A 26044-nucleotide genomic window follows, 5' to 3' on the forward strand; every position below is an offset into this window, starting at 1 on the left:
CATGCGACAGGCCGTTTCTTAAACTATCGTCGTTTTGTATTATCGGTTTGGTTTGAAAATTAAATAAAGTTCCTGGCGAAATAGTAAACTGTTCATTAAATAAATACAGAAATATGACAAATCGTGAAGCATTCACGCTGCATGCATTTGCTCTGTATTTATGCTGTATACGGTGTTCTGACAAACATTTGTATAATGGAAAGTTAAAAAAAAAATGATAAATCAAGACGTAAAATAGTTAAAGATATATAGGTTCTAGGATTTATAGCTATTGTGCAATGGTATCGTCTAAGATAACGTAAATAGAAATCGCATGAAGCTTTTAAAAGATGTTAATTCGGAGATTCATTGTGAAAACGTTTATTCGCTGTGAATTATTAATTTGTTTAGTTTTAAAGATACTGAAATATTGTTGTGTCATTTGATGCATCCCATTTTACTGAGTTCACAGCTGTATTGTTCAAATGTATCTTATGGGACTTAACTGTTAAGGTCATCAGTCCCTAAGCTTACACACTACTTAACCTAAATTATCCGAGGACAAACAACACACGCGTGCCCGAGGGAGGACTCGAACCTCCGCTGGGACCAGCCGCACAGTCCATGACTGCGGCGCCTTAGACCGCTCGGCTAATCCCGCGCGGCGAATCTGTATTCAGAAATTTTTTAATGCTGAACTGTGAATTATTATAGACTCTCAACCACTTAAGATACAATATATTTGCTTGCATCACATCCGCCATTTTTGGTGCGTCATCTGCACAAATGTTATGCGAGCTAAAACAGCCCACACTGAGAGCTTTGGGATTTACCTGTTTCCGGCGACGCTGCACTTATTTGTACCTGGACTCACCTGTAGCGCTCGCCTAGCCGGACGTGGTGCTGTGGGCCCTGAGCCCTGGACCCGCTAGCGTTCAACCACACAACAACTTCAGTCTCCTCATATCACTTCCAAATGGCCCAGTCACTCGCCTACATACGTGTAACGTTACACTGCTTGGAGGTGAATGCGTTAAACATACGTATTTTTAATTCAAACTTTACAAAACGGACGGTGTGACCTTTCTTAGCAGTTGGTCATGTGTACAGATATATACCTGACAGTCTATCCAGTAATGAAGGAACTAAATGCCGAAGTGCATTTATTGCGTTCTACCTTGGGAACAATTCAGAATATGGCAAATAACCACATGAAGTATATTGCATAAGCCGATCGTTCCTGTCATATCCGAGAACTATATGTAAATAGAAGGGGGAGTGCCAAAAAGGAAAGGAAAGGCAAGGGATGAGTGACGTCAGCTGCATCGAGACATGACGCGGAATCAACAGCAACGAGTGAAAAGTGTGCCAGACCAAGTTTTTGGACCCAGGATGTCCTGCTTACTGGGCAGTTGCGTTAACAAATGTGCAAACCGGGACACAGTGACTACCGCAACTGCGCTGACTACCTCGGTAGGCATGACGGCCGACTCACATTCCAGCCGTGCGCCACCTGTTCGCCGTCCCTGTCCCTTTCCTCCATGCTCGCTACTCTGGGATTCACGTGGGAGGTCGGTCGCTTTTATGCATCCACACTGAAGAAGGAGGATCCATTGGTCATCTAGGCGAATCAGTTATATGAATTCGTGGCATTTGTTCTTTCGGACACGTCCAAAAGAACAGACAGCATGCGGAATCCTCAGCTGTGATATGTTATATGTCTTCGGCTCCCTTCTGCTCTCCTTCCAGCAGTCCCACTCTCTGAAGGTCTTTAGACACGCAGTCACTCCATCGAGTTCTAGGTCTTCTACAGGCCTTCTGCCCGTTGGCTTGGTGTTGGATACAGTTTTCGGTCATCGGTTGTCACGCATTCCTGGAACATGCCTTGCCTACTGGAGTCGCCCTGCCTTCACTATAGCCACGATGTTCGGTTCTTTGTAAATGTGGTAGAACTCTGTATTGTGACGAATCCTCCATTTTTCACTCTCATTATCGTAAACTGGTCCAAAAATCTTCCGAAGGACTTTCCTTTCAAATATCATTAGTCTGTTCAGATCTTGCTTGGTTGTACTCCAGGTGGCACATCCGTATAGTACTACCGGTTCTAGGACTGTTTTGTAGATGCTTATTTTGAAATGTCTTGACAAACTTCTCGCTCTGCGGAGAGCATTAAGGTCGTTGTAACAGCGATTACCTGCCTGTAGTCTTGCCTGTATTTCCATTTTACTGAATGGTTCATCTCAGAATACTGAGCCCAGATATTTCAACTCCCTGACTTGACGATAATAACCTTCAGCTATCTGTAAGAGTGAAGTGGCTCTTGAGTATCATTATGTCGACGGTGTAGAACCATGTCTTCCGTCTTGTCACGATTGATTTGAAATCCTATTTTCATCGTTGTTGCTTCAAGAATGTCAGCCATTTCCTCTAATCCTTCTCGCGTCCCAGATTGTAGCACTGTATCATCGGCATGTCCAAAGTATTTGATGTTCACATCCACGGTCTGGACTCCTGTGAGTTCATTAGATGACATCTCTCGCATTATCTTCTCTAATGCGAGACTGAAAGAAACAGGGGATAGTTCATCGTCCTGCCGTAGCTCAATATTTGTTTTGAATGCCTCAGTTACCTTATTTCCAATTTTACCTTTGTGGTAGTATCCATCAGACAGACCTTCATGAGGCTTACTAGTTTCTTGACAAAATCAAACTCTTCCAGACATCTCAGCATACTTTACCGATGAACGCAATCATACGCTTTTCTGAAGTCGACAAGGAGGATGTGTAGTTCTTGGTCAAACTCCCACCTTTTTTCTACGATCTGGTGTAAGACAAAGATTTGGTCGATATTAGATCTCCCGTGACGAAATCTTCCTTCATATTCTCCAATAACAGTGTCTTCAAACGGTTGGATTCGGTCTAGAAGACAGTTTGAGAAGATCTTATAATACTGAACAGAGTCATACTACGGTAGTTTTCACGTTCCATTCGATCATTCTTCTCGTGGATGGGACAGATCAGTTCATTCCTCCAGTCTTGTTGAATGTTTTCAGTGTTCCAAATGGTCTCTATTAATGTGAGAATCCTTGCGACAAGGTATGCACCCCGTTCCTGAATTATTTCAGCATTGATGTCATCTTCTCCTGGGCTTCTGACCTTTTAAGCTGTTTTATCTGCTTCCTGAACTCTGGGGCAGGGGGAGTTAAAGAGTATCATGGGTCTTCACAATTTAACAAGTCACTGGAATATTCTTCCCATCTCTTTGCAATTTGATATTCATTTGTCAGCATCTCTCCTTCGGCATTTTTTATTGAATTTCTCAATCAGTTTATAGCTTTTCCTCAGATAGTTGACCTTTCTGTACATTGTTTTCGTCCTCCTTCCCTGGAAGTCTTCTTCTGCTTCTGTAATAACGCCACTCACGAACTTTTCTTTCCTTCCACAATACCGCTTGAGTTTCTCTTCGGACTCTGTCAAATTCTCCCTTACTGCTCTGACTGTTGCTGACTGTAACCACTTGTCACGGGCTCCTTTTTTCTTGCTGACCGCCTCTTCACAGACCTCAGTGTACCATTTCTTCTTCCTCGCCACTCTTTTTCCAATGACTGCTCCTGCAGCCTTTGTAACCACACTTCTAACTTCTTCCCATTGCTGATTTACATCTGAGTCCTCTGTTGCCGGCAGTATTGTAAAACGATTCCTGTTCTCAACTTGAAGTTCATTTCTGGTTTCTTCCTGTGCTACTTTTTCTATTTTTAAACGTGCCACTTTCCTTAGTTTACTTCTTTGGTTTGGTTTCAGGGTGACTCTGAGTTGGCTCTTAACCAAGATATGGTCGGAACAGCACTCAGAACCACGGGAATTTCTTACATCCATAATCCAATTCCTGAATTCTGCGTTAATTGTTATGTGATATATTTGTTTAACTGTTTTTCCATTTCAGGATACCCATGCTCCTTTGTGCACCTGTCTATGTGGGTAGTTAGTGCTATCGATAAACGTGCCCTTGGACGTATCAAAGCTTATTCCATTGTCGTTACTATTTTCATGGAGACTACGAAGACCTATTGTGGGAGTAAAGATGGTCTCCTTTCCAATCTTGACACTAAAATTGCCGTTGAGAATTCTGCAGCTGTTTTTAGGGATGGAATCCATAACGTTTTCCAGCTCTGCATAGAATATAGCCATTAACTGATCTTCAGTTCCCTCTGTTAATGCACGACTGTTCACAAAGGCCAGTTTGTAGTTTTTCACCGATAAATTTAGAACTGAGATTCTTGGGTTCACTGCCGTAAAATTCTTTACCATTGGTACAGTGTCTTTGTTAACACAGAAACCAGTTCGAAAACTGTGCTTCCCTTCCTCCCCATAGAATATTGTGTAACATTCTACGTCTGTTGGTGATTGGTGATTACTAAAGTACCGCCGGAACATCTCTGAGGATCATTTGACCACGCAAGTCCCACCACCACGATAAGGTAAGGATACCGTCGGAGGGAATCCTACCACTACGTCTACTAATTACTCGCTCCATCATCTACTCGCTTGTGCTAAGAATACTACCAGAAGAACTACACTGCGCAACAGAATCAAGAGCCACTTTTTCGAAACCGCGTAACTGTCGCCCGTCGCCACGAACAAGTTTGAAATATGACCCAAAAATGCTTACAAATGGTGCAAAAGCGTGGTATCCTACAAAGTTTACCTAAGGCTCACCTACGCTGCAAACAGCATAGTGTCGACACATGCGAACAAAAGCCCGAGCTCAGAAGTTCATGTGACGTGTAGAGTGGGTTAATGATGTCACATTGACACAAAATGTTAGATCTATTCTGCCCAACGCCACCATGGATGTGTCACCCAATGAGAAGGACGTCTAAATCCCTCATAACTACATTTCATCCCTTCCTTTGACGGCCATGCAATGGAGATCAAAAGCGCCAATCCCAGTGCTCAAATGATTCGATTGCCCTATGAGTGGCCGAGGAAAATATTTCAGATACACAGCCGTTCAGAATCGACAGGATCTATACCTCAAGGGTGGCATAGAGTGTGTCAATGAAACCATCCCTTTCCTTCGGACGTCGATTCCCATACATTTCGCGATCGAAAATGATAGTTCACAGCGCGTTGAGGAACAGGAAGACGTTCTTGACAACCTTTGATACTAGTGATGTTTCCCAGACGCTCCAGCTATACTCGATGGATATCATGGTGCTTCAACCCCAATGAACGTGACGTCACCCTTTGGAGTGCAGTGTGACCGCAATTTTTGGTCTGTGGAACCACTACAGACCATTCAAAACCATTCGACGAAATTTGAATGCGATCTGAAGCAGCAAAAGGTGCTTAAGCTTTTACAATGTTGCTGTTTCACACACTCCTGATCACAGAGGGCTGCGACATTAACAGATACATGAATAAAATTGGAAGGAGTCACTCTAAGCTCACCCATTTCGACGAAATCTTCGGTAAATTCGAATTTTAACAATGAGCCATTACAGAGATAATCGGTGAAGTACCCTAGTGCCAGCAGATAGGCAAGCATTTGACACACTTCCGACGCCAGCTGCAAGTCTGCAGCAGCATAGGACTATTTCGCTGGCCTTTTTCTGTAGAGGCACGTTTTCTATTCGGGAGCAGATGCCACCAAGGGTAATTCCAACCTCAGGTGCCTTAAAGGTACTCTTTCCCATTGTACACATGCATTGTCACATCCCTCCATGATCACACCATAGGCGGGCATGAAACAAGAGCATTGAAAAAGTATAAGCAACCTCTACTACTTTTGATCACGTTCACATCTGGTCGAATTGTTTTGAATGAGCATTAGAGGTTCCATCCCATACACAAGGCAAAAATTCTGGTCCCATTGCACTCCAAAGGGGTGAGCTAATTTTCAATGGGGTAGCAGCCCTCTGATTTCCGTCGAGAAGGGTTGAATCGCCCAGAAGGTGTTAATAGTGTCAAAAGTTGCCCAAAACGTCTCCCTGTTCCTCATCACATTGCGAACAGTCGTTTCTGACTGCGAAGTGGGAGTAAATCAACGTCCCAACGAAGGGGGATGGTTTCCTTGAAGTCCTATATACCAACTCCTGAGGCCTTTTGTGTCACTTCCAAAAGTCGGTGTTTCAGAAATGTTTTCTTCAGCCACTCATAAGCTGTCATCCACAGCTCATCCAACCACCTGACAGTGCATAAATACGCCAGTTTACACATGTTCCACAGGAAAAACAGAACCCTCTTAAACCAGAGAACTACACACTTGAACTAAATATAATCAAACAAATTGGTGTTGAAAGCGACTACAAAGCAGACATCATAAACAAACTCAACAGCAAGGTAAAACTGAAACATGCTGTACACACACACAACACAGCAGACCACACCACTTCAAGAAAATGAGACAGATGGTACACACTAACATACAATAACAAAATATCACACAGAATTGGAAACATCTTGAAAAAACAAGGGATCCCAATAACATTAAGAACAAACAATACAGTTGTAAGTAGGCTGTTTATGTTTTCGTATTGGCAACGGTACGTAGCGCTCTGTATGAAAATCACTGGCTGTGCTGTGTGCTGTCTATGGTTAGTTTGCATTGTTGTCTGCCATTGTAGTGTTGGGCAGCTGGATGTGAACAGCGCGTAGCGTTGCGCCGTTGGAGGTGAGCCGCCAGCAGTGGTGGATGTGGGGAGAGAGATGGCGGAGTTTTGAAATTTGTAAGACTGGATGTCATGTACTGCTATATATATTATGACTTTTGAACACTCGTAAGGTAAATACATTGTTTGTTCTCTATCAAAATCTTTCATTTGCTAACTATGCCTATTAGTAGTTAGTGCCTTCAGTAGTTTGAATCTTTTATTTAGCTGGCAGTAGTGGCGCTCGCTGTATTGCAGTAGTTCGAGTAACGAAGATTTTTGGTGAGGTAAGTGATTTGTGAAACGTATAGGTTAATGTTACTCAGGGCCATTCTTTTGTAGGGATTATTGAAAGTCAGACTGCGTTGTGCTAAAAATACTGTGTGTCAGTTTAAGGACAGTCATGTATAATTGTTCAAAGGGGACGTTTCACAGTTCAGAAAAGACTAAGACCAGTGAAAAAAACTCAGACAAATTATCACCTCACTTGCAACTCCTGTCAGGCCCAATATATAGGACAAACAAGCGGAAACTTCCGAACGAGGTACACAGTGTACATGAGAGCTCTAAAGGGTGACAGCACACATTCAACCTTTGCAGAACATCTAATGAACAAAACAGCATAACCCCACTAATATCGAAAACGATCTACACTATCTGAAAAATAGCAACAGTCTATTCCGACATCTAACAACGGAAGAAAATTAATACTGGGTGATAAAGAAGTCAGTATAAATTTGAAAACTGATTAAATCACGGAATAATGTAGATGGAGAGGTACAAATTGACAAACATGCTTGAAATGACATGGGGTTTTATTAGAACCTGTCAGTATGTTTTTACTAATAGCCACTCACACAGTAGCAAATGACATGATGTTCGATGGGAAAATCGGCAACAGAAGAAAAGCACAGAAAATATGTCGTAAACAGCGACAATAATTCTCAAAAGCATGTTATACCACACAGTAAATAAGGTAGTAAGAGAGCATCCATAGAAAACAGTATTTCAAAAAACGAATAGTAAAAATGTAATAATTTGCCACTGTGTTTGTATAACTATGCTATTTTCTGCATGTTTTACATTACAAAAAAAAAAAAAAAACACCGATGATGGGGATATTTGTCGCCGAAACTAGTTTAAGAAAATAAACAAGGAACAATTAACATGGTGTTTTCATCAAGGCGGATTCAATTTCTGATATTTTTGTACTACTTTTGATTTATTCACTGACCTTCCTTCAATTATTACGAACTGTAACATTTTCGAGAGGAAATCACGAATCCACTCACAACTGAGGCGATACTCTACAGACACGCTGTTTCACTAGTAGTCGCATGTGAGGAATGGTGTCAAAGGCCTTCTGGAAATCTAAAATTATGGAATCAGTTTGACATCCTCTGTTGACAGCACTCATTACTTTTTAAGGATAAAAGTTAGTTGTGTTTCGCAAGAATGATATTGTGTGGATCCGTGGTATTTGTTTATACATCGTTTTCTCCGAGGTAACTCTTGATGTACGAATACAGTGTATGGTCCAAAATCCAACTGCAGATCTACGTTTGTGATATGACTCTGTAACGCAGCGGATACTCGTATTTCCTTTCTTGGTTATCCGTGTGGCTTGTGCTGCTTTCCAGCCTTCAGGTACGGATTTTTCGACGAATGAGCGGTTGTATATAATTGCTAAATAAGGAGCAACTGTATCAGCATACTGTAAAAGGAATATGACTGGTATACAATCTGGACCGAAGGTCTTGCCTCTATTAAGAGATTTAAGCTGCTTCGCTACACCGACGACATGTCGTTCTAAGTTACTCATCTCAGCAGTAGTTCTTCATTCGATATTTAGGAAAATTATTTCTTCTTTGGAGAAGGAATGTCGTAAAACCGTGACTAGTAATTCTGTTTTGGTGGCACTGCCATCAGTAACATCAACATTGTTATCAGAAATTGAAGATATTGACTGCGTCTTGCCGCTGGTGTACTTAACATATGACCAATTTCGAGACTGAGTTTCGTTGTGGGAAATATTAATAGAATTTCGCATTAATAATGTGACATCATGGGAATTCTAGGATGTGCGTTGAAATGGTAAGACACTGTGTGTCTGGATATCAACGTAAAATAGGGTTTCATTACAGGAGGTCAAGGCAGGGGGTGAAATGAAACACACGCATTGGAACTCTGCGGAAATTTTTTGTATTGGAGTACAAATGGAACAAAAATGAAACAAAATCAACTACTGTCTCTCAGAATACTACCAGAGTGGATCCAGACAGCGTTGCCAACGATGGGGAAGGGGCCACATACCACTAGCATTGCTGTCAATGTGTGGCACTTGTGGCTGAAATGCCGTGAGGATATCCGCCCTGTTTACAAAGGTCCTCCTATCCAATGGTCTCTTTAATTTTGGAATGAGGTCGAAGTCGCATGGATTGGGGTCCGGTGAGTAGGGTGGGTGGGGGAGGATTTACCACCCCACCGTTGTACACAATTCTTGGTGACGCCTGCAGTGTGAGCTGTATCATGGAGTATGGCTGCGTTATCCAGCAGTCCCCACAGCTGCTTGTAGCTCCGCATGACACTAACAAGGGAACCGCCCCATCTCACCCCCCCCCCCCCCCCTCAGATTTAGTTACAACTTGGCACAGTGGATAGGCCTTGATAAACTGAACACAAATCAATTGAGAAAACAGGAAGAAGTTGTGTGGAACTGTGAAAAAATAAGCAAAATATACAAACTGAGTAGTCCATGGGCTACATAGGCAACATCAAGGAAAACGTGAGCTCAGAAGTGCCGTGGTCCCGTGGAAGCGTGAGCAGCTGCAGAAGGAAAGGTCCTTGGTTCAAGTCTTCCCACGAGTGAAAATTTTACTTTCTTTATTTTAGCATAGTTATTATCTGTCCGCTCGTTCATTGACGTCTCTGTTCACTGTAATAAGTTTAGTGTCTGTGTTTTGCGACCGCATCGCAAAACCGTGCGATTAGTAGACGAAAGGACGTGCCTCTCCAATCGGAACTGAAAACATTTTATCGCAAGGTCATAGGTCAACCGATTCCTCCACAGGAAAACACATCTGATATATTCTATACGACACTGGTGACGGCATGTGCGTCACATGACAGGAATATGTTGTCGACCCACCTAACTTGTACACTTGGCGAATGGGTAAAAAGATTCTTCTACCTTGCCCGATTTAGGTTTTCTTTCGGATGTGATAATCACTCCCACAAAAGTGATGAAAACATAAGAGTTTGTCACATAAACTGAAAATAAAAAATTAAAGTCTTCACTCGAGGGAAGATTTGAACCAACGACCTTTCGTTCCGCAGCTGCTCACGTTACCAGGAGACCACGGCGCTCCTGGTGTCTTTGTGTCCTTGATGTTGCTTATCTACCCATGAACTACTCAGTTTGTATATTTTGCTTATTTTTTCACAGTTCCACACAACTTCTTCCTGTTTTCTCAATTGATCTGTGTTCAGTTTTTCAAGGCCTATCCACTGTGCCAATTTATAACTAAATCTGAGGGGGGTGCGATGGGGAGGTTCCCTTGTGAGCAGCATTTCTGACAGCGAGAAAGGCAATTGTCACTTGAACTCGCTGCTCCAGTCTGTTTACAACCATATTGTTGCGTGGCCAAGGTCAGACTGAGTGTTTCCGACCTTGGCAACGAGCAATCAACAGATGTAGTCGCAATCTGTCGGTTGGGTTCTACACTGTTTGCCACTGGGTTTCGAAAGTATTTACTGCGATTACGGTGACGCCACATGTTCGCATGATACACCATAGTTGCCATAAGTGATGGAATGAACCTCACATGTTGAACAAGAATTGTGTGAATGTCACATGTCAGAACAGTTTTCCAATCAGTGCTGGGACAAAACATGACTGCACAGGTGCAGTAAAGTTTGAAAAGCAAAATTTTTTGTTTCAAACTGTCTACGAAGATATTTGTGTCTACCGATCATTTTCGCTTTTGTTAGGTATGTCCTTTCTACCCTTTGTAGTCCAAGTTATTCATTCTTTGACGAGTGCATTTCTGACGCAGGTGACAATGTACCACTGGGATCTACCACAAGCGCTGCAGTACATTGGCGGATGGACCAACGGCCTGATGGCAGACTACTTCGTGGAATACGCCAGGGTGCTGTTTGAAAACTTCGGCGACAGGGTGAGTACTAGCAGGTCGCCTTTGAACATCGGCGTTACTACATCTCTCCAGTGACAGTTTGACGCGACTCATCCTTGCAGGTGAAGTGGTGGATCACTTTCAACGAGCCAGCTATGGTCGTGCAGGGCTACGCGAGGAAGGATCGGGCGCCCTCGCAGCCAGCGCCGGGCGTCGGCGACTACCTGGCGGCGCACACCCTGCTCAAGGCGCACGGCCGCGTCCACCGGCTGTACCACCAGCAGTACAGGGCCGCGCAGAACGGTGAGGCGGCGCGTCGCACAGTTCACGGCCTCGCACAGTCTTGAACGCCTGTCTGCTTCTAGGAATAAGCGAGAACCAACACTAATCTTTAAACGATCGGTATTTCACTAGACAAATCTCCCGTCTCTGAATGCAGGCTTTCCCGGTGAATACTGCTGATGAAATCTTCTCGGGCTTCCATCTCGGTAGCTGCGTCGAAAATCCGCAACGTTTCGGTGAGTGTCATTCTCGTCATCTTCGCCAGAAGTGCAGTGCTGTTTGGAAAAAGTGGAACATCGATGCCGAGAGATGTGATCACAGTGAAAATTATTCCGATTGGGGACATGACGCTCTACTAATGATTAGATTTATACACCTTTATATGCACTGTGATTGTGAAAATTCAGAAAGGAGTAGCACCACTATGTTGTGCAGTCAGAGCTGCTAGACGTCGTGGCATAGGATTAAAGGGTGCCTGACTATGATTCTGAGGAATACTCTGGCAAGCGCTTTGTAGGCGTGCCCACTAAGGTTTAACTGTGGCTGCAGAAGGAATAGTACGAACAAGCTACCGACAGACCATATCCCAGACAATTTAGAAGGGCGACTTGTAAGGCGAACGTGCAGGCCAGGGAAGCAGTGGCCGTCGTTCTTCGAAGAAGGTTTTTCACATTCTTCGTCACGTGGGGGCTGGCGTTATCCTGCTGAAATATGACATGTGGAACGGCCTGCGGGAGGGGCAATGCCTAGGGCTGTAGAACCTCCCTGATTTAGCCATCAGAACGTGAGATCGCCTGTTATAGGCAATAACACCACAATCCATCAGACTTGGAGTTTGTCCGCTATGCCGCTTACCAATACAGTCTGCACGATTGCGTTCACCACGGCGCCGTCGAACGCTTATGCGGCCATCACTGCAGGACAAGTTGAAGCGGAACTCGTCCTAAAACACTGCATTTTGACACTCAGAATCCCAGTTCGGCATTCGAGTGTCCAGAGCAGTCTGTGGCGTTTGTAGGTTTTGGTTAACGGAAACCGACGAAATGGCATTCATCCCATCAGTCCCGCAAGCAGAAGAAGGCGTCTAACCATCGACGAACACCTCCACACCTGTTGCAGTGCTCCTACATCGCGTCAACACTGTGGATGTGGCTATTCTGTCCGTTACGGCCAAGAGAATATGATGGCGGTCATCTCGCACTGTGCTCACATTTTTTCGCCCCCGACGGCATTGTGGACATTCCTCTTCTCCCCACTGGTTCCAAATACGCCTTAGTGTTGAAGCAGTGTGCACTCTAAGAGCCGAAGTGTTACGAAACGACAGACACGCCTGCCGGAGACCAGTCATTCTGCCCATTTTGAAAGCTTTCACATGCCGATATTCCACCCGGTAATCTCGGCGAGGCACACTGGCACTTCGTATCACGTCCCTTCAACGACTGAATATTGCGTGACAGTGACCTGTACGGTCACGTAAACGAGGGAGGTGTTGGGCTTAAGTGCATGCTACCTGTCTACCAATTAAATCACTTACTATGCTCCTGCTGTTATACACATCCTCTTATCGTGGCATGTTGCAGACTATTGCTTCGTAGTGTTTCACTTTCTACAAACAGTAGAGTAGCAATAGCCTATGTTCACCCTGTGATGGCGTTCTTGCGGCGATATATCCAGAAGTCGATTGTGCACGATGGAGTATCTTTATAGGGATGACTATAGTTCCCACTGTTCCTATTGAGAAGCGAGATTGGGCCCTCCACGTACGCCCGTGTCTCCGACGGTGCTGCTGGATGAACAGAGCTTCATCACAGACTCAAGAGAAGTCAACAGCTGTACGAAGTGAGGATGAGGGTAAAGAGATCAATGAAAGAAGCATTCAATGACTTAGAAAATAAAAGTTTGTCACCGGATCTGACAGAACGCTCTAAGAGGTTTAAGTCTTACGTAAAATCAGTAAGCGGATGGAAATCATCTATTCAGCCACTCAGTGACCATACGGGCACAGAAACGGAAGGTATCAGAAAGAGGGTTGAGGTACTGAATACGTTCTTCCGAAAATGTTTCAAAATCGTAATAGAGTGCCTCCCTTCAATCACCGCACGAACGTCGAATTGTCAGATATTTAAATAACCGAATAGAAAAGCAACTACAACCGCTTAGCATTGGAAAGACATGAGAAACAGACGGGGAACCTGCAACATTCTACAAAGATTCCGCGAAAGAACTTGCTTCCCTTCTAGCAGCAGCTTATCAAGTTCGCTGGAGCAATCAATGGTAGCCAGCGACTGGAAAAAAAGCGCTGATCATTCCAGTTTTAGAGAAAAGTAGCACGAGAGAAGCGTTTAATTATAGGCCGATACAGTTGATTTCAATCCGTTAAAGAATTATGGAAGTTGTCTTAGCTCAAGACTTACGACGTTCCGGAGAACGGAAACGTACTCTATAAAAAGCAACATGGATTCTGAAAACAGAAATCTAACCAAATTCTGCTTGCTTTGTTCCTCCATGAGATCCATAGCACTGTAGATGTCGTCAGGTTGATGTCGTGCTCCTTGATTTCATGAAGGCATTTGACACCGTTCCGCACAGTCGTCTAGTGGTAAATACGAGGTTAACGAGAATCGGGCGAGATCCTCGACTGGGTTCAGGACTTCGTTGGAGAAACTAACCGATAAATTTAAACGTGATTTATGGAGTGAGAGGAACCCTACCCTCTACAATGTATATAAATGATCTAGTAGAAGGCGTCGTAAGCTCTTTAAGACTGCTTGCAGATGATGCGGATGTCTGTAAGAGAGCAGCAACGACAGAAGATAGTATCGATTTGCGAAATGATCTACAGAAGACTGACGAGTGGTGCAGGCTCTGGCAGTTGGTCCTCAACGTAAATAAATGGGAAATATTGCACACACTTAGGAAAAGAAAACTACTGTTATACAACTACACTAGTTAAGAGAAATTGCTAGAAACACTACGCACCGAAAAATATCTTTGGAGTAGCTATCTAGACAGACCTGAAGAGCAATAACCACATAAATCAAAAATTAGGAAAAGCAGAAAACAGATTGACGTAACTCATCCACGAAAGAAGTGGCTTACAAGGCACTTGTTCGATAGATTCTTGACTCTCATTCATCTGTATGGGTTACTGACCAGGATGTACTGACAGAAGACATCGAGAAGACCCAACGATGAGCGGCGCGCTATATCACAGTATTGTTTAGTCGGCGGGAGAGCGTTACAGAGCTGTTCAACAAGCTCCAGTGGTACGCACTAGAAGAGAAGGTTGCCCGTCTCTGTGAAATGTGCAGTTGAAATTTCGAGGGAGTATTTTTTGGGCAGTTTCAGACAACGTACTACTTCCTCCCACTGTGGTGTAACGTTACGTATTTAGGGTTTCGTTTGATATATGTATGAGCATGTGCAGACTTCGTCACCCACGTCAGTTACACTCACTTCAAAAAATTATTTATATTCTTTTTAAATTGTCATAGAATGGTTCTTGAACGAAACTGTAAAACATCCGTTGAGTCGTATGCAAAGAATTACATCACTTGGGCCAATTGGTTTTCGTAACTTTTTCCCAATTTAAATTTCGTTTGTTTTTCCTCAGAAAATTATATCGACACACGTTATCTTGATCTAATCGATATCAGAATCACACATTAAATAAACTTTTTAGATTCAAAGTGTTGGCCAACGCTGTCTGAATCAATAATCTTGTCAAATATATTATTAATCCGTTCACATAACTCTTCATAAATAAATCTTCACGACACGTGTTTCAACTTTAGTAGCATACACTATTTTATTAGCTTACTACACATACAGATGTGAACTTGAGCGTTGACAGACAGTGACTAACATTTCAATAAGACTAAGCTCATTATGACGTCATTGTTGTACAAAAAAGAGTATAAAAATTCATTTTTAATTTTTTAGAAACCCGACGCAACAACTCGGTTCCAGGATCTTCTGTTGCTCCTTGGCTGTCGACCCGCGACGTATAGCGGCCGGCAATTTCCTCTCTGGTCGCGGCAACGAAGATGCTGTCCCCGTTCGTTGCGCCGATCTCTCCATACATGAAACACATAAAAAAAATACAAAACTTTTAGATAATTCACATTTATTACAAATAATAAGAAAACACATAAACAAAACTAAATTAAGCTTATAGTCACCTGCAAACTGGGCTGACTTGGTGGATGGGTGACGTTTAATTTCGTCCCACTACATACCCCACCCACAAGCTCAGTTTGTCAGGTTTTAACCGAAATTACAACTGTTCAATATACAATATTTAACTGTTAATACATTTTCCTCACATTTTACGTAACCTAGAGTCCTTGCTATTAGAGAGATTTAATTCTTTTAATACGATATCGTTGTGACTATTTGTCATTTACTCTTAATTGTGCTCTTATGGTAATTCGTAACCGAATATAGGGAATTTGCTCCTCTTCAGTTAATAGTTGCTAATAAATACTAATTTAGTACGTTCTTTAACGTTGTACATTAGGACAGAGCGTTCAAATTGTGATAGATTAGTTTCAGCTTCATTTATTTACTAGAGTTATTCTTTTCAAGAATGTATATTACTAATAAGTTTCTCACAATAACTAATAGTACTATTTACTTTACGTCATTCTTTTCACTAATGCCTTATTTACGCCTGAGGTCAAGAAGAAATCAAGCAAAACTTTCTTTAGAATCTCGGCACGGCTTTCTTTACCTTCGGACACCTTGTTGGGTAATGGCCATTTATTTATGAGAAACAAGCGAGAGAGCCCCGTTTGGTGTGTTCCATATTAACACTATTGCAAACCTCTATTAAAGGCACTCTGCTATGTTCTCGTGAGCCATATAGCTCTGGACGCCCATGGTCCCTAAAACTATTAACCATCCCCTTTGGTTCCTACTATCCGAGTAAATTTAAAATATGCAAAATTCCTTTTGACCTAAGAGCAAAGTTTCTTCCATATAAATCCCCCTTTGGGTTATCTTTCTCTTTTTGAAGTACCAGTAGATTATTGTAGAACACATGTTTAAGCTTTCTGTCATTTATTTAAAAATAACACGTAACTATCACGAAAAACTTCACATAAATAAACTATGAACGCTCTTCCGTGTGTAACATATACTAAATATTAACTTATTTAGGAATGAAGGGTTTCATTTGATCAACACTATATAATCCTTTAATTACACCTGATGAAGGTTCCATAAGAAGTAATGCTTTGGGATGTACAATCTTATGTACAACATATGGACCTTCAAAGATAAAGAAGAATTTTCTACATTCCTTATCGATCTTAGAACTTTTAGGATGAGATCGTACTAGCACAAGATCTCCTACCTGAAATGAGGGTTCTACAGCCTGTTGATTATAACTTTTAATTCTCCGTTCGGCATTTTTTACAATCTGTTCGCAAACTTTTTCGTCTGGAATATCTTGTTGTATCTCATTTACTGGTGGCCAAGGTAAAGCAGCTAGTAAAGGCTCACCTATAATTCGTTTGCCTAAAATTTCTATAGGTGATAATCCCGTCGTTAGGTGAGGCAATTCATTTAATATCTTTTCGAATTCAGGCATTAGTTTGGCCCACCGAGTATGTTTATGTGCACAATAAGTTCTACATAATCGTCCTAATTCTTTCATGACTCTTTCTACTAAATTACTTTGAGGGTGATATTTCGAAATTAAGATATGTTTGATTCCATATTGTCTTATCATATCTTGAAATCTTTGACTAATAAAGGCACTACCGTTGTCAGACATAAGTCGTTTAGGAATGCCCCAGTTAACAAAGTAATTTCGGGTGAGGCAGCGTATAACGCTTGCTGTATTCGCTCGTTTCAAAGTATACAGTTTCACATGTTTGGACCAACATTCCATTACAACAAACACATATGTTAATCCTCCTGAACTCCGAGGCAGAGGGCCGAAAAAATCTTATGATAGTAGATCCCACAAACCTCGAGGAATTACAGCATATAATTTATAACGCTTGGATTTGTTATTAACTTTAACCTTTTGACAGGTTTCACAAGCCCTAATAATACCTCTCACAATACGTGACATATTTTTGAAATAATAATACTTCATTAGATGTTTAATACATTTATGAATTCCAAAATGCCCGTAACCTTCATGAATATAAGTAATTAACTCGTCCACAACAGTTTCCGGAATGCAGATTTTCCATCTCTGGTGTTCCCTCTGTGCTTTCCAATACAACAAGTCGTTAAAATATAACCACACACCCCGGGTGTTAACTGTTTCGTCCCCATTATTAAGGTTTTGTATAAGGTCCCTATATTGATCGTCATTTCTTTGATTACATCTAACAGCAGTTACTATCCGTTTAACCTTACGTTCGTTCTCCTTAGTCAAAAGGAAATAAACATGATAATTTGTTCCTGGTTCTTCTGCAATGTTAATATTCTCCATTCCTACGGGAAGCCTTGACAAAGCATCTGAAACTACATTCTGAGATCCTTTTATATACCTAATCTCGTACTGAAATTCTTGCAAGTATAATACCCAACGTAATAGCCGACGGTGAAGTAACCGGCAATTGTTCAAAAAGATTAAAGCCTGATGATCAGTATATACAATTGTTTTTCTTCCCATTAATAATCCTCTAAATCGTTGAAAACCCCATACCACTGCGAGAGCTTCCTTCTCGGATACAAAATAATTTCTTTCATGTTTATTTAAAGTTCGACTAGCGAATCCAATAGGCCGATATAATCCCTCTTCATTGGTCAGATCACCTTGGAATATTACACAAGACACACCATAATCAGAGGCATCCGTACACATACAAAAGTCCTGATTGAAATCTGGGTGGTATAACATTTTGGCTTTGGTTAACGCTCCTTTTATCTTATTAAAAACTTCCTCTTCCTCTTGTCCCCAGAGCCATACTGACTTCTCTTTCAATAAATCTAGTAATTTAGGATTAACAATATCCTGCCCTGGAAGAAATCTTCTTAGAAATCCTACCATTCCTAAGAATGATTTCAGTTGTTTCCGATTTCTAGGACTCGGGCATCGAGCAATAGCTTCAATACGTGCTGGGTCTGGCCTAATACCTTTACTGTCCACTATATGCCCCAAAAATCTCACTTCCTCCTTTCCGAAGTAAGACTTAGATAATTTTAAAGTAATTCCTCTGTCAATTAAACGGTTAAACAATTCCCGTAATATCGTTACGTGTTCTTCCCACGTTTTAGTAGCTACCAAAATATCATCTACATATAAAATAATCTTTTGTAACAATTGCTGACCCAAAGCAGAATCTAATGCCCTAATGAAAGTTGACACTGATATATTAAGTCCAAAAGGTAAAACTTGGAACTGATATGATCTGCCTTCAAAAAGAAAAGCCGTATATTGCCGTGAATCCGGGTGTAATGTTACTTGATGGTAGCCGGCGGTTAAATCCATTGTACTCATATAACGAGAACCAGCAATCTTAAGAAGTACGTCCTCCATAGGAATAGGTCTGTCTCTTTCCATCTCTATAATTTTATTTAATTCACGGGCATCCAGAACTAGTCGTACCCCACCAGTGGCTTTCTTAACTACCCACAACGGACTGTTAAAAGCACTACATGATCGTTCGATAATGTTTTGTTCTAGCATCTTACTTATTTCTCTACTAGCCGGTTCTTTGAATTGTACTGGAATGGGATAAGGTTTCTTAAAGAATGGTTTTTTATCTTTAATCTTAAGTTTACAAACGTAATCTTTAATTCTCCCCGGTTCATCTGAGAAGACGGCTCTAAATTCTAACATCAAAGATTCCAACTCTTCCTTTTCTTGCTCGGATAGACAATTCGTAGATAAACATTTTTCTTTCACTTCGGTTTCGATACTATTACTAGCCTGACATTGGTATACTGCATACCCAAGATCACTAAAATCTGTTAATAGATTTATGGTCGGTGCGTACTTAATCTGTAAGGATTCGTAGCAATTTTCAGGTACTTGACTATTAGAGAACCTCACCTTAAAAGTACATGCCTCCTTATGGATGGTTAAGGAAGAATCTTTAAAATCTAATATAGCTTTATATTTACACAGCCAATCTATACCTAAAATTATGGCCACATTTAAGTTGGCTACGACGAGTACAGAGTGAGCAATTAATTGTTTAGCAATTTCAAAAGTTACATAAACTTCTTCAGTAATATTTTGACTTCTTTTACCAGTAACTCCTATAATTTTCACCCCAGTTACAGGTAAAGTCGGGAAATTCCAATATTTTCTTTTAAGCTGAAATAATTCTTTGGATAAAATACTTACTTCGCTACCGGAATCAGCTATAATATTTACTTCGGTATCTTTAATATAACCTTTAATAACGGGTTTATATGTTACATTCTCCCTTATCTGATTGTCTTCCTGAAGTAAATCTTGTTGCCAGTCATCGTCCTTTTGGCAGCTTAATGATAAATTGCAATTGGGTCTTGGATAATCTTGACCAATAGTTCCCTTTAGTTGACCCGTACTAAAGGACTTTACTAGTTTTCCGAACGTTCTATGATGACGTCACCTACCACTTGACCTTCATTAATTACTTGAGGATGCTTTATCTCATGATCGTTACTGTGTAATTTCCGCACTTTAGGGTTATTACCACGATTTTGTTGGCTCTCTTTATCTTTAGATTGACGTTTTATATAACAGAACCGGCTATGATTGTTGTTATTAGCTTTTCGTGGTTCTAAATTATTATTATTATTATTTCGAGGATTGTCATTTCTACCAAATCTAAACTTCTCGTCTTCCCTTTCTCTATTAAGTATATCTAACTGCTCTAAATATCCTAACAATTCGCACGGCTGTGACCATTCTCTTTCTATCATTCTTTCCTTTACATAATACGGTAACCTACTAATTAGGACTCGTATTAAATGACTTTCAATAATTGGTTCTTCAATTAATTTAGCACGGTTTAAATGCCATTCAAAATAATTCCTATAACCTCCCCACCGTTTAGAATATGGAGGAGGGTCTAACAACTCTAAGGTTAAGTGTTGTTGTTTTCCTCCCGACCAATAATTTTGTTTAAACTGCTTAACAAAATCATCCCAATCCCTGAATTCAGTTCTATGCAGTACTGCCCATTCCGCAGCTTCTGCTTCTAAATGTCCTATTACAAATTGAATGCGTTTTTCATTACTCCATTTAGGAGATAATGATGTTTCAAAAGCTTTTATAAAGATTATAGGGTGCAGTTCGCCTCCTGGTTTGAATACAGGAAATCGACTTGCTACATTTGAATTTGTTGTTATGTCATCCAGACATTCTGCGAGAGAAATAGTCGGATTTTGTTTAGCTTGCAGAGACGGAGTTGCATCGGATTGGCTTGCCGTGATTGCCTTATTCATATTGTTGTCGTCCGTGCTAGCAAATTCGATGCGACTGTTGTCTCTGATTATGTTATTACCTCTGCTACCTGAAATGTTCTCGTTATTATCTAATTCCGATAACCGTTTAGTAATTTCCTGTATCCGCATTTCTGTATTGGATACGCGATTAGCTAATATCGATTCTTCACTGTGTTCACGATGTGAACGCTCTGTACCTTCGTCAATATTATTATCTTTGGCAGTCTCAAGATTACTGCATATCTCAGTAATTAAAAATTTCATGTTTTCGATTTCGGTATGGTCCTTTTCTACTTGATGAGTTAGTGTCTCTAATTCTACATTATCTATTGAAGAAATCTCTACAGGTTTGGTAGAGACCTCTTTAATAGATTTCAATAATTCTCTGCGAACAGTTTCTGTTTGCATAGAAAATTCCTCTCGTAACATATCGTTATTTTTCTGTATTTCATTTACAACTAAGATATTGACACTATCTAGTCTCTCGGATAAGTCAGTAATATCGTTTCGCATGCGAGCTTTTTCCTCGCGCGATTCCTGGATATGTTCTTCTAACCTTTTACAATTATCAGCAATCTTATTACTAAGTCCTACTAATTTTTCCTGCATTTCAACTTTAGAAGACTCTATTTTATCACTTAATTCTCGACTGGTTTCATTAAGATATTCCTGCAACCTGTCTGTTGATTTTATTAGCTCCCCTTTAAGTCTAGCAGTAGATTCCTCGTTAGACTGTTTTAATCTAGCCATAGATTCTTCGTTAGACTGTTTTAATTCCTCTTTTAATCTAGCAGTAGATTCCTCATTAGACTGTTTTAATCTAGCCATAGATTCTTCGTTAGACTGTTTTAATTCCTGTTTTAGTTCCTCTTTTAATCTAGCAGTAGCTTCCTCGTTAGATTGTTTTAATTTAGCGATCGCCCTAAAAAGGGATCTCATGCTCCTATCGGACATAGATTGCTCTTCGTCTGACATTTCACTTCCCGACATTATTGTAAGATATTAACTATTTACACACGCAGACTTGTAATCAACAATCCTATAAAAGCACACTCCCTATGTACAACACTCCACTTCCAACTTGAAACAAACTCACCGGACACTAATATTGTAATTTGTAGTTCTCGATGATCAGTGTGCTGCTATGGGCTGCAGATGAAACAGCCGTCGATGCCGCCGCTGAGATGCTGCGACCCCGCTTCCGCAACCGGCAGGACGCTGAGTCGAACACCGGAAACGTCGCTAGCTGCAACCACGCCCGGCACCGCCGTAGACAGGCGAAGCCCTCAGCAACACCTCTAATACCAGCCGGAGGAACGCCCCGCAGCTGACGTACTGGGCCTATTAGTTTAGGGAGAAAAAAGGTTGTCGGGGTTTGCAGCGTTCAGCTGCTGCCCAACAGATGCGCCTTCTCGTGGAACAACTGCGTGACCGTACTGCTTGGCTGCGGCTCCGTCAGATGCCCACACCCACGAAGTCGCCGCTGGCTGGTGAAGGCTCCACGAAAACTCGCGTTGACTTCCGAAGGACTCTTGATGTTTTGTTTCGTACCTGTGTGCCTTAGTTGCACACAAGTCCTGTTTCTAAGGTCGCCACGGTGTGGTGTAACGTTACGTATTTAGGGTTTCGTTTGATATATGTATGAGCATGTGCAGACTTCGTCACCCACGTCAGTTACACTCACTTCAAAAAATTATTTATATTCTTTTTAAATTGTCATAGAATGGTTCTTGAACGAAACTGTAAAACATCCGTTGAGTCGTATGCAAAGAATTACATCACTTGGGCCAATTGGTTTTCGTAACTTTTTCCCAATTTAAATTTCGTTTGTTTTTCCTCAGAAAATTATATCGACACACGTTATCTTGATCTAATCGATATCAGAATCACACATTAAATAAACTTTTTAGATTCAAAGTGTTGGCCAACGCTGTCTGAATCAATAATCTTGTCAAATATATTATTAATCCGTTCACATAACTCTTCATAAATAAATCTTCACGACACGTGTTTCAACTTTAGTAGCATACACTATTTTATTAGCTTACTACACATACAGATGTGAACTTGAGCGTTGACAGACAGTGACTAACATTTCAATAAGACTAAGCTCATTATGACGTCATTGTTGTACAAAAAAGAGTATAAAAATTCATTTTTAATTTTTTAGAAACCCGACGCAACAACTCGGTTCCAGGATCTTCTGTTGCTCCTTGGCTGTCGACCCGCGACGTATAGCGGCCGGCAATTTCCTCTCTGGTCGCGGCAACGAAGATGCTGTCCCCGTTCGTTGCGCCGATCTCTCCATACATGAAACACATAAAAAAAATACAAAACTTTTAGATAATTCACATTTATTACAAATAATAAGAAAACACATAAACAAAACTAAATTAAGCTTATAGTCACCTGCAAACTGGGCTGACTTGGTGGATGGGTGACGTTTAATTTCGTCCCACTACACCACCCATAAACGTTACGCAAAATGACCTCGACGAAAAAATTCGAGAAATTAGACGCAATGTAGAGGCTTACCAATAATCATTACCGAGTGAAAGTGGAAAGGGGACGTCAGTTAGTGCTACCAGGATCTCCTGCCATACGCCATCAGGTGGCTTGTGGAGTGCTGATGTAGATGTAAATGCTACCTGTCTATAACAAAGTAGGTTCCCCTCTCAGTGCTCTTCCATGCTGTCAAAAGAAACTATCGTCTGTGTTTTTTTTCCTCAATGGGGCATAACGGCTACTCACAAATGGCAAATGGTTCTAGGAGTCGTACAAAATTTATACTGAAGAGCAAAAGAAACTGGTGTAGACATGCGTATTAAACTACAGAGATATGTAAGCAGGCTGAATACCGTGCTGCAGTCGGCAACACCTACATAAGATACCAAGTGTCTGGTGCAGTTGTTAGATAAGGTACTGTTGCTACAATGGTAGGTTATCAAGTTCTGAGTAGCTTTGAACGTCATGCTATAGTTGATGCACGAGCTACGGGACACAGCATCTCCGAGGTAGCGATGAATTTGGGATTTTCTCGTACGACCATTTCTTGAGTGTACCGTGAATATCAGGAATCCGGTAAAACATCAAATCCGCAACACCACTGAAGGGAATCATCGTTCAATGTGATAGAAGTGCAACCCTTCCGCAAATTGCTGCATATGTCAGCGCTAGGGCACCAACAAGTGTCAGAATCCGAACCATTCAACGAAACATGATCGATATGGGCTTTCAGAGCCGAAGGTCCATTCGTGTACCCTTGATGACTTCATGACACAACACTTTACACCTCGCCTGGGCCTGTCAACATTGACACTGGACTGTTGATGACTGGAGACGTGATACCTGGTCGGACGAGCCTCGACCCAAATTGTATCGAGCGAATGGACCTGTACGAGTATGAACCCAACCTCATGAATCCATGGTCCTGCATGTCAACAGGGGACTGTTGAAGCTGGTGGAGAATCAGCTGTGCAACTGGATTAAAATGGGACCCCAAATACGTCTATATACTAATATGACAGGTGACGCGTACGTAAGCGTCCTTTCTGATCGCCTGCATCCGTTCATGTCCATTGTGCATCCGACGCACTTAGTCATTCCAGCAGAACAATGGAACACCCTACATGTCGAGAATTGCTGAAGAGTGGCTCCAAGAACTCTCTTCTGAGTTTAAAAACTTCAGCTAACCACCAAAGTCCCCAGAATGAACATTATTGGTCATGTCTGGGATGCCTTGCAACGCGCTATTCTGGAGAGATGTACACCCTGTCACACTCTTACGGATGTATGGACAGCCCTGCAGGGTTCGTGGTGACAGTTCCGTCCAGCACTACTTCAGACATTAGTGGATTCCATACCACTTCTGTGTACTCGCGGAGGCTCTACATGACGTTAGGCAGGCTTACCAGTTTATTTGGCTCTTTAGTACACACACACACACACACACACACACACACACACACACACACACACACACACACACGTGTGTGTCCAGAGATTGGTTTGATTCAGCTGTCCATGCTACCCTATTCTATCCAAACATCTTATATCCGAATAACTGCTGCAACCTACATCCTGAACCAGCTTAGTGCAGTCATCCAGTGGTCCTCTACGATTATTAGCCTCCAGTACCAAATTAGTGATTCCTTGATGCCTCAAAACGTGTCCTACCAACCGATCCCTTCTTTTAGTCAAGTTGTGCCACAAATTCCTCTTCTCCCCAATTCTATTCAGTACGTCCTCAACAGTTACGCGATCTACCCATTTTATCTTCCTCATTCTTCTGTAGCACCACATTTAGAAAGCGTCTATTCTCTTTATGTCTGTTCTATTTATTGTCCATGTTTCACTTACATAGATGGCTACGTTCCATACAAATACTTTCAAAAAAAGACCTCCTGACACTTAAATGTACACTCTGTGTTAACAAATTTCTCTTCTTCCGAAAAGCTATCCTTACCATTGCAAGCCTACATTTTGTATCCCCGCTCCTTCGACTGTCATCAGTTATTTTGATGCCTAAATAACAAAACTCATCTACTACTTCAAGTGTCTCATCTCCTAATCTAGTTCCCTCAGCATCGGCTGAGTTAATTCGACTGCATTCCATTATCCTCGTTTTGCTTGTGTTGATGTTCATCTTGTATCCTCCTGTCCATTCCGTTCATCTGGTCTTCTAAGTCCGTTGCTGTCTCTGACATAATTACAATGTCATCGGCAAACCTCATAGTTTTCATTTCTTCCCCATGGATTATAATTCCTACTCAAAATTTTTCTTTTCCTTTACTGCTTGCTCAATATACAGGTTGAATAACATCGAGGATAGGCTACAGCTCTGTCTCACTCCCTTCTCAACCACTGCTTCCCTTTCAAGCCCCTCGACTCTTATAACTGCCATCTGGTTTCTGTACAAATTGTAAATGGCCTTTAGCTCCCTGTCTTTTACCCCTGCCACCTTCATAATTTGAAAGAGAATATTCCACCCAACATTGTCAAAAAGATTTCTTTAAGTCTACATATGCCAGAAACGTAGGTTTGCGTTTTCTTAATCCCTCTCCTAAGGTAAGTGGTAGGGTCATTATTGGCTTACGTGTTCCACAATTTATATGGAACCAAATTGATATTCCCCGAGGTCAGTTTTTACCAGTTTTTCCATACGTCTGTAAGGAATTTGTGTTAGTATTTTGCAGCAATGACTTATTAAACTGATAGGTTGGTAATTTTCACACCTGTCGACACCTGCATTCTTTGGGATTGGAATTATTATATTCTTCTTGAAGTCTGAGGGTATTTCGCCAGTCTCATACATCTTGCTCACCACATGGTAGAATATTTTCATGGCTTGCTCTCCGACAGCTATCAGTTCTTCTAATGGAATGTTTTCTACTCCTGGAGCCTATTTTTGACTTAGGTCTTTTAGTGCGCTGTCAAATTCTTTACGCAGTACCATATCTCCCATTCATCTTTACCTGCGTCCTCTTCCGTTTCCATAACATTGCCCTCAAGGACACCGCCCTTGTATAGACCCTCTGTATCCTCATTCCACCTTTCTGCTTTCCCCTCGTTGCTTAGGACTGGTTTTCCATCTGTG

General features: G+C 41.5%; 1 protein-coding gene across 1 annotated transcript in view; it reads left to right on the forward strand.

Annotated features, from left to right (window-relative positions):
- Positions 1–26044, forward strand: part of LOC126412985 (myrosinase 1-like) — an 80073-nt gene that overhangs the window by 17479 nt on the left and 36550 nt on the right. Inside the window, exons 4-5 of the mRNA XM_050082877.1 lie at positions 10684–10806; positions 10887–11067. Coding sequence (XP_049938834.1) covers positions 10684–10806; positions 10887–11067 — 304 coding nt within the window. The remainder of the gene's footprint in view (positions 1–10683; positions 10807–10886; positions 11068–26044) is intronic.

This window comes from Schistocerca serialis, chromosome 7, assembly GCF_023864345.2.
Source record: "Schistocerca serialis cubense isolate TAMUIC-IGC-003099 chromosome 7, iqSchSeri2.2, whole genome shotgun sequence".
Taxonomy (NCBI): Eukaryota; Metazoa; Arthropoda; class Insecta; order Orthoptera; family Acrididae; genus Schistocerca; species Schistocerca serialis.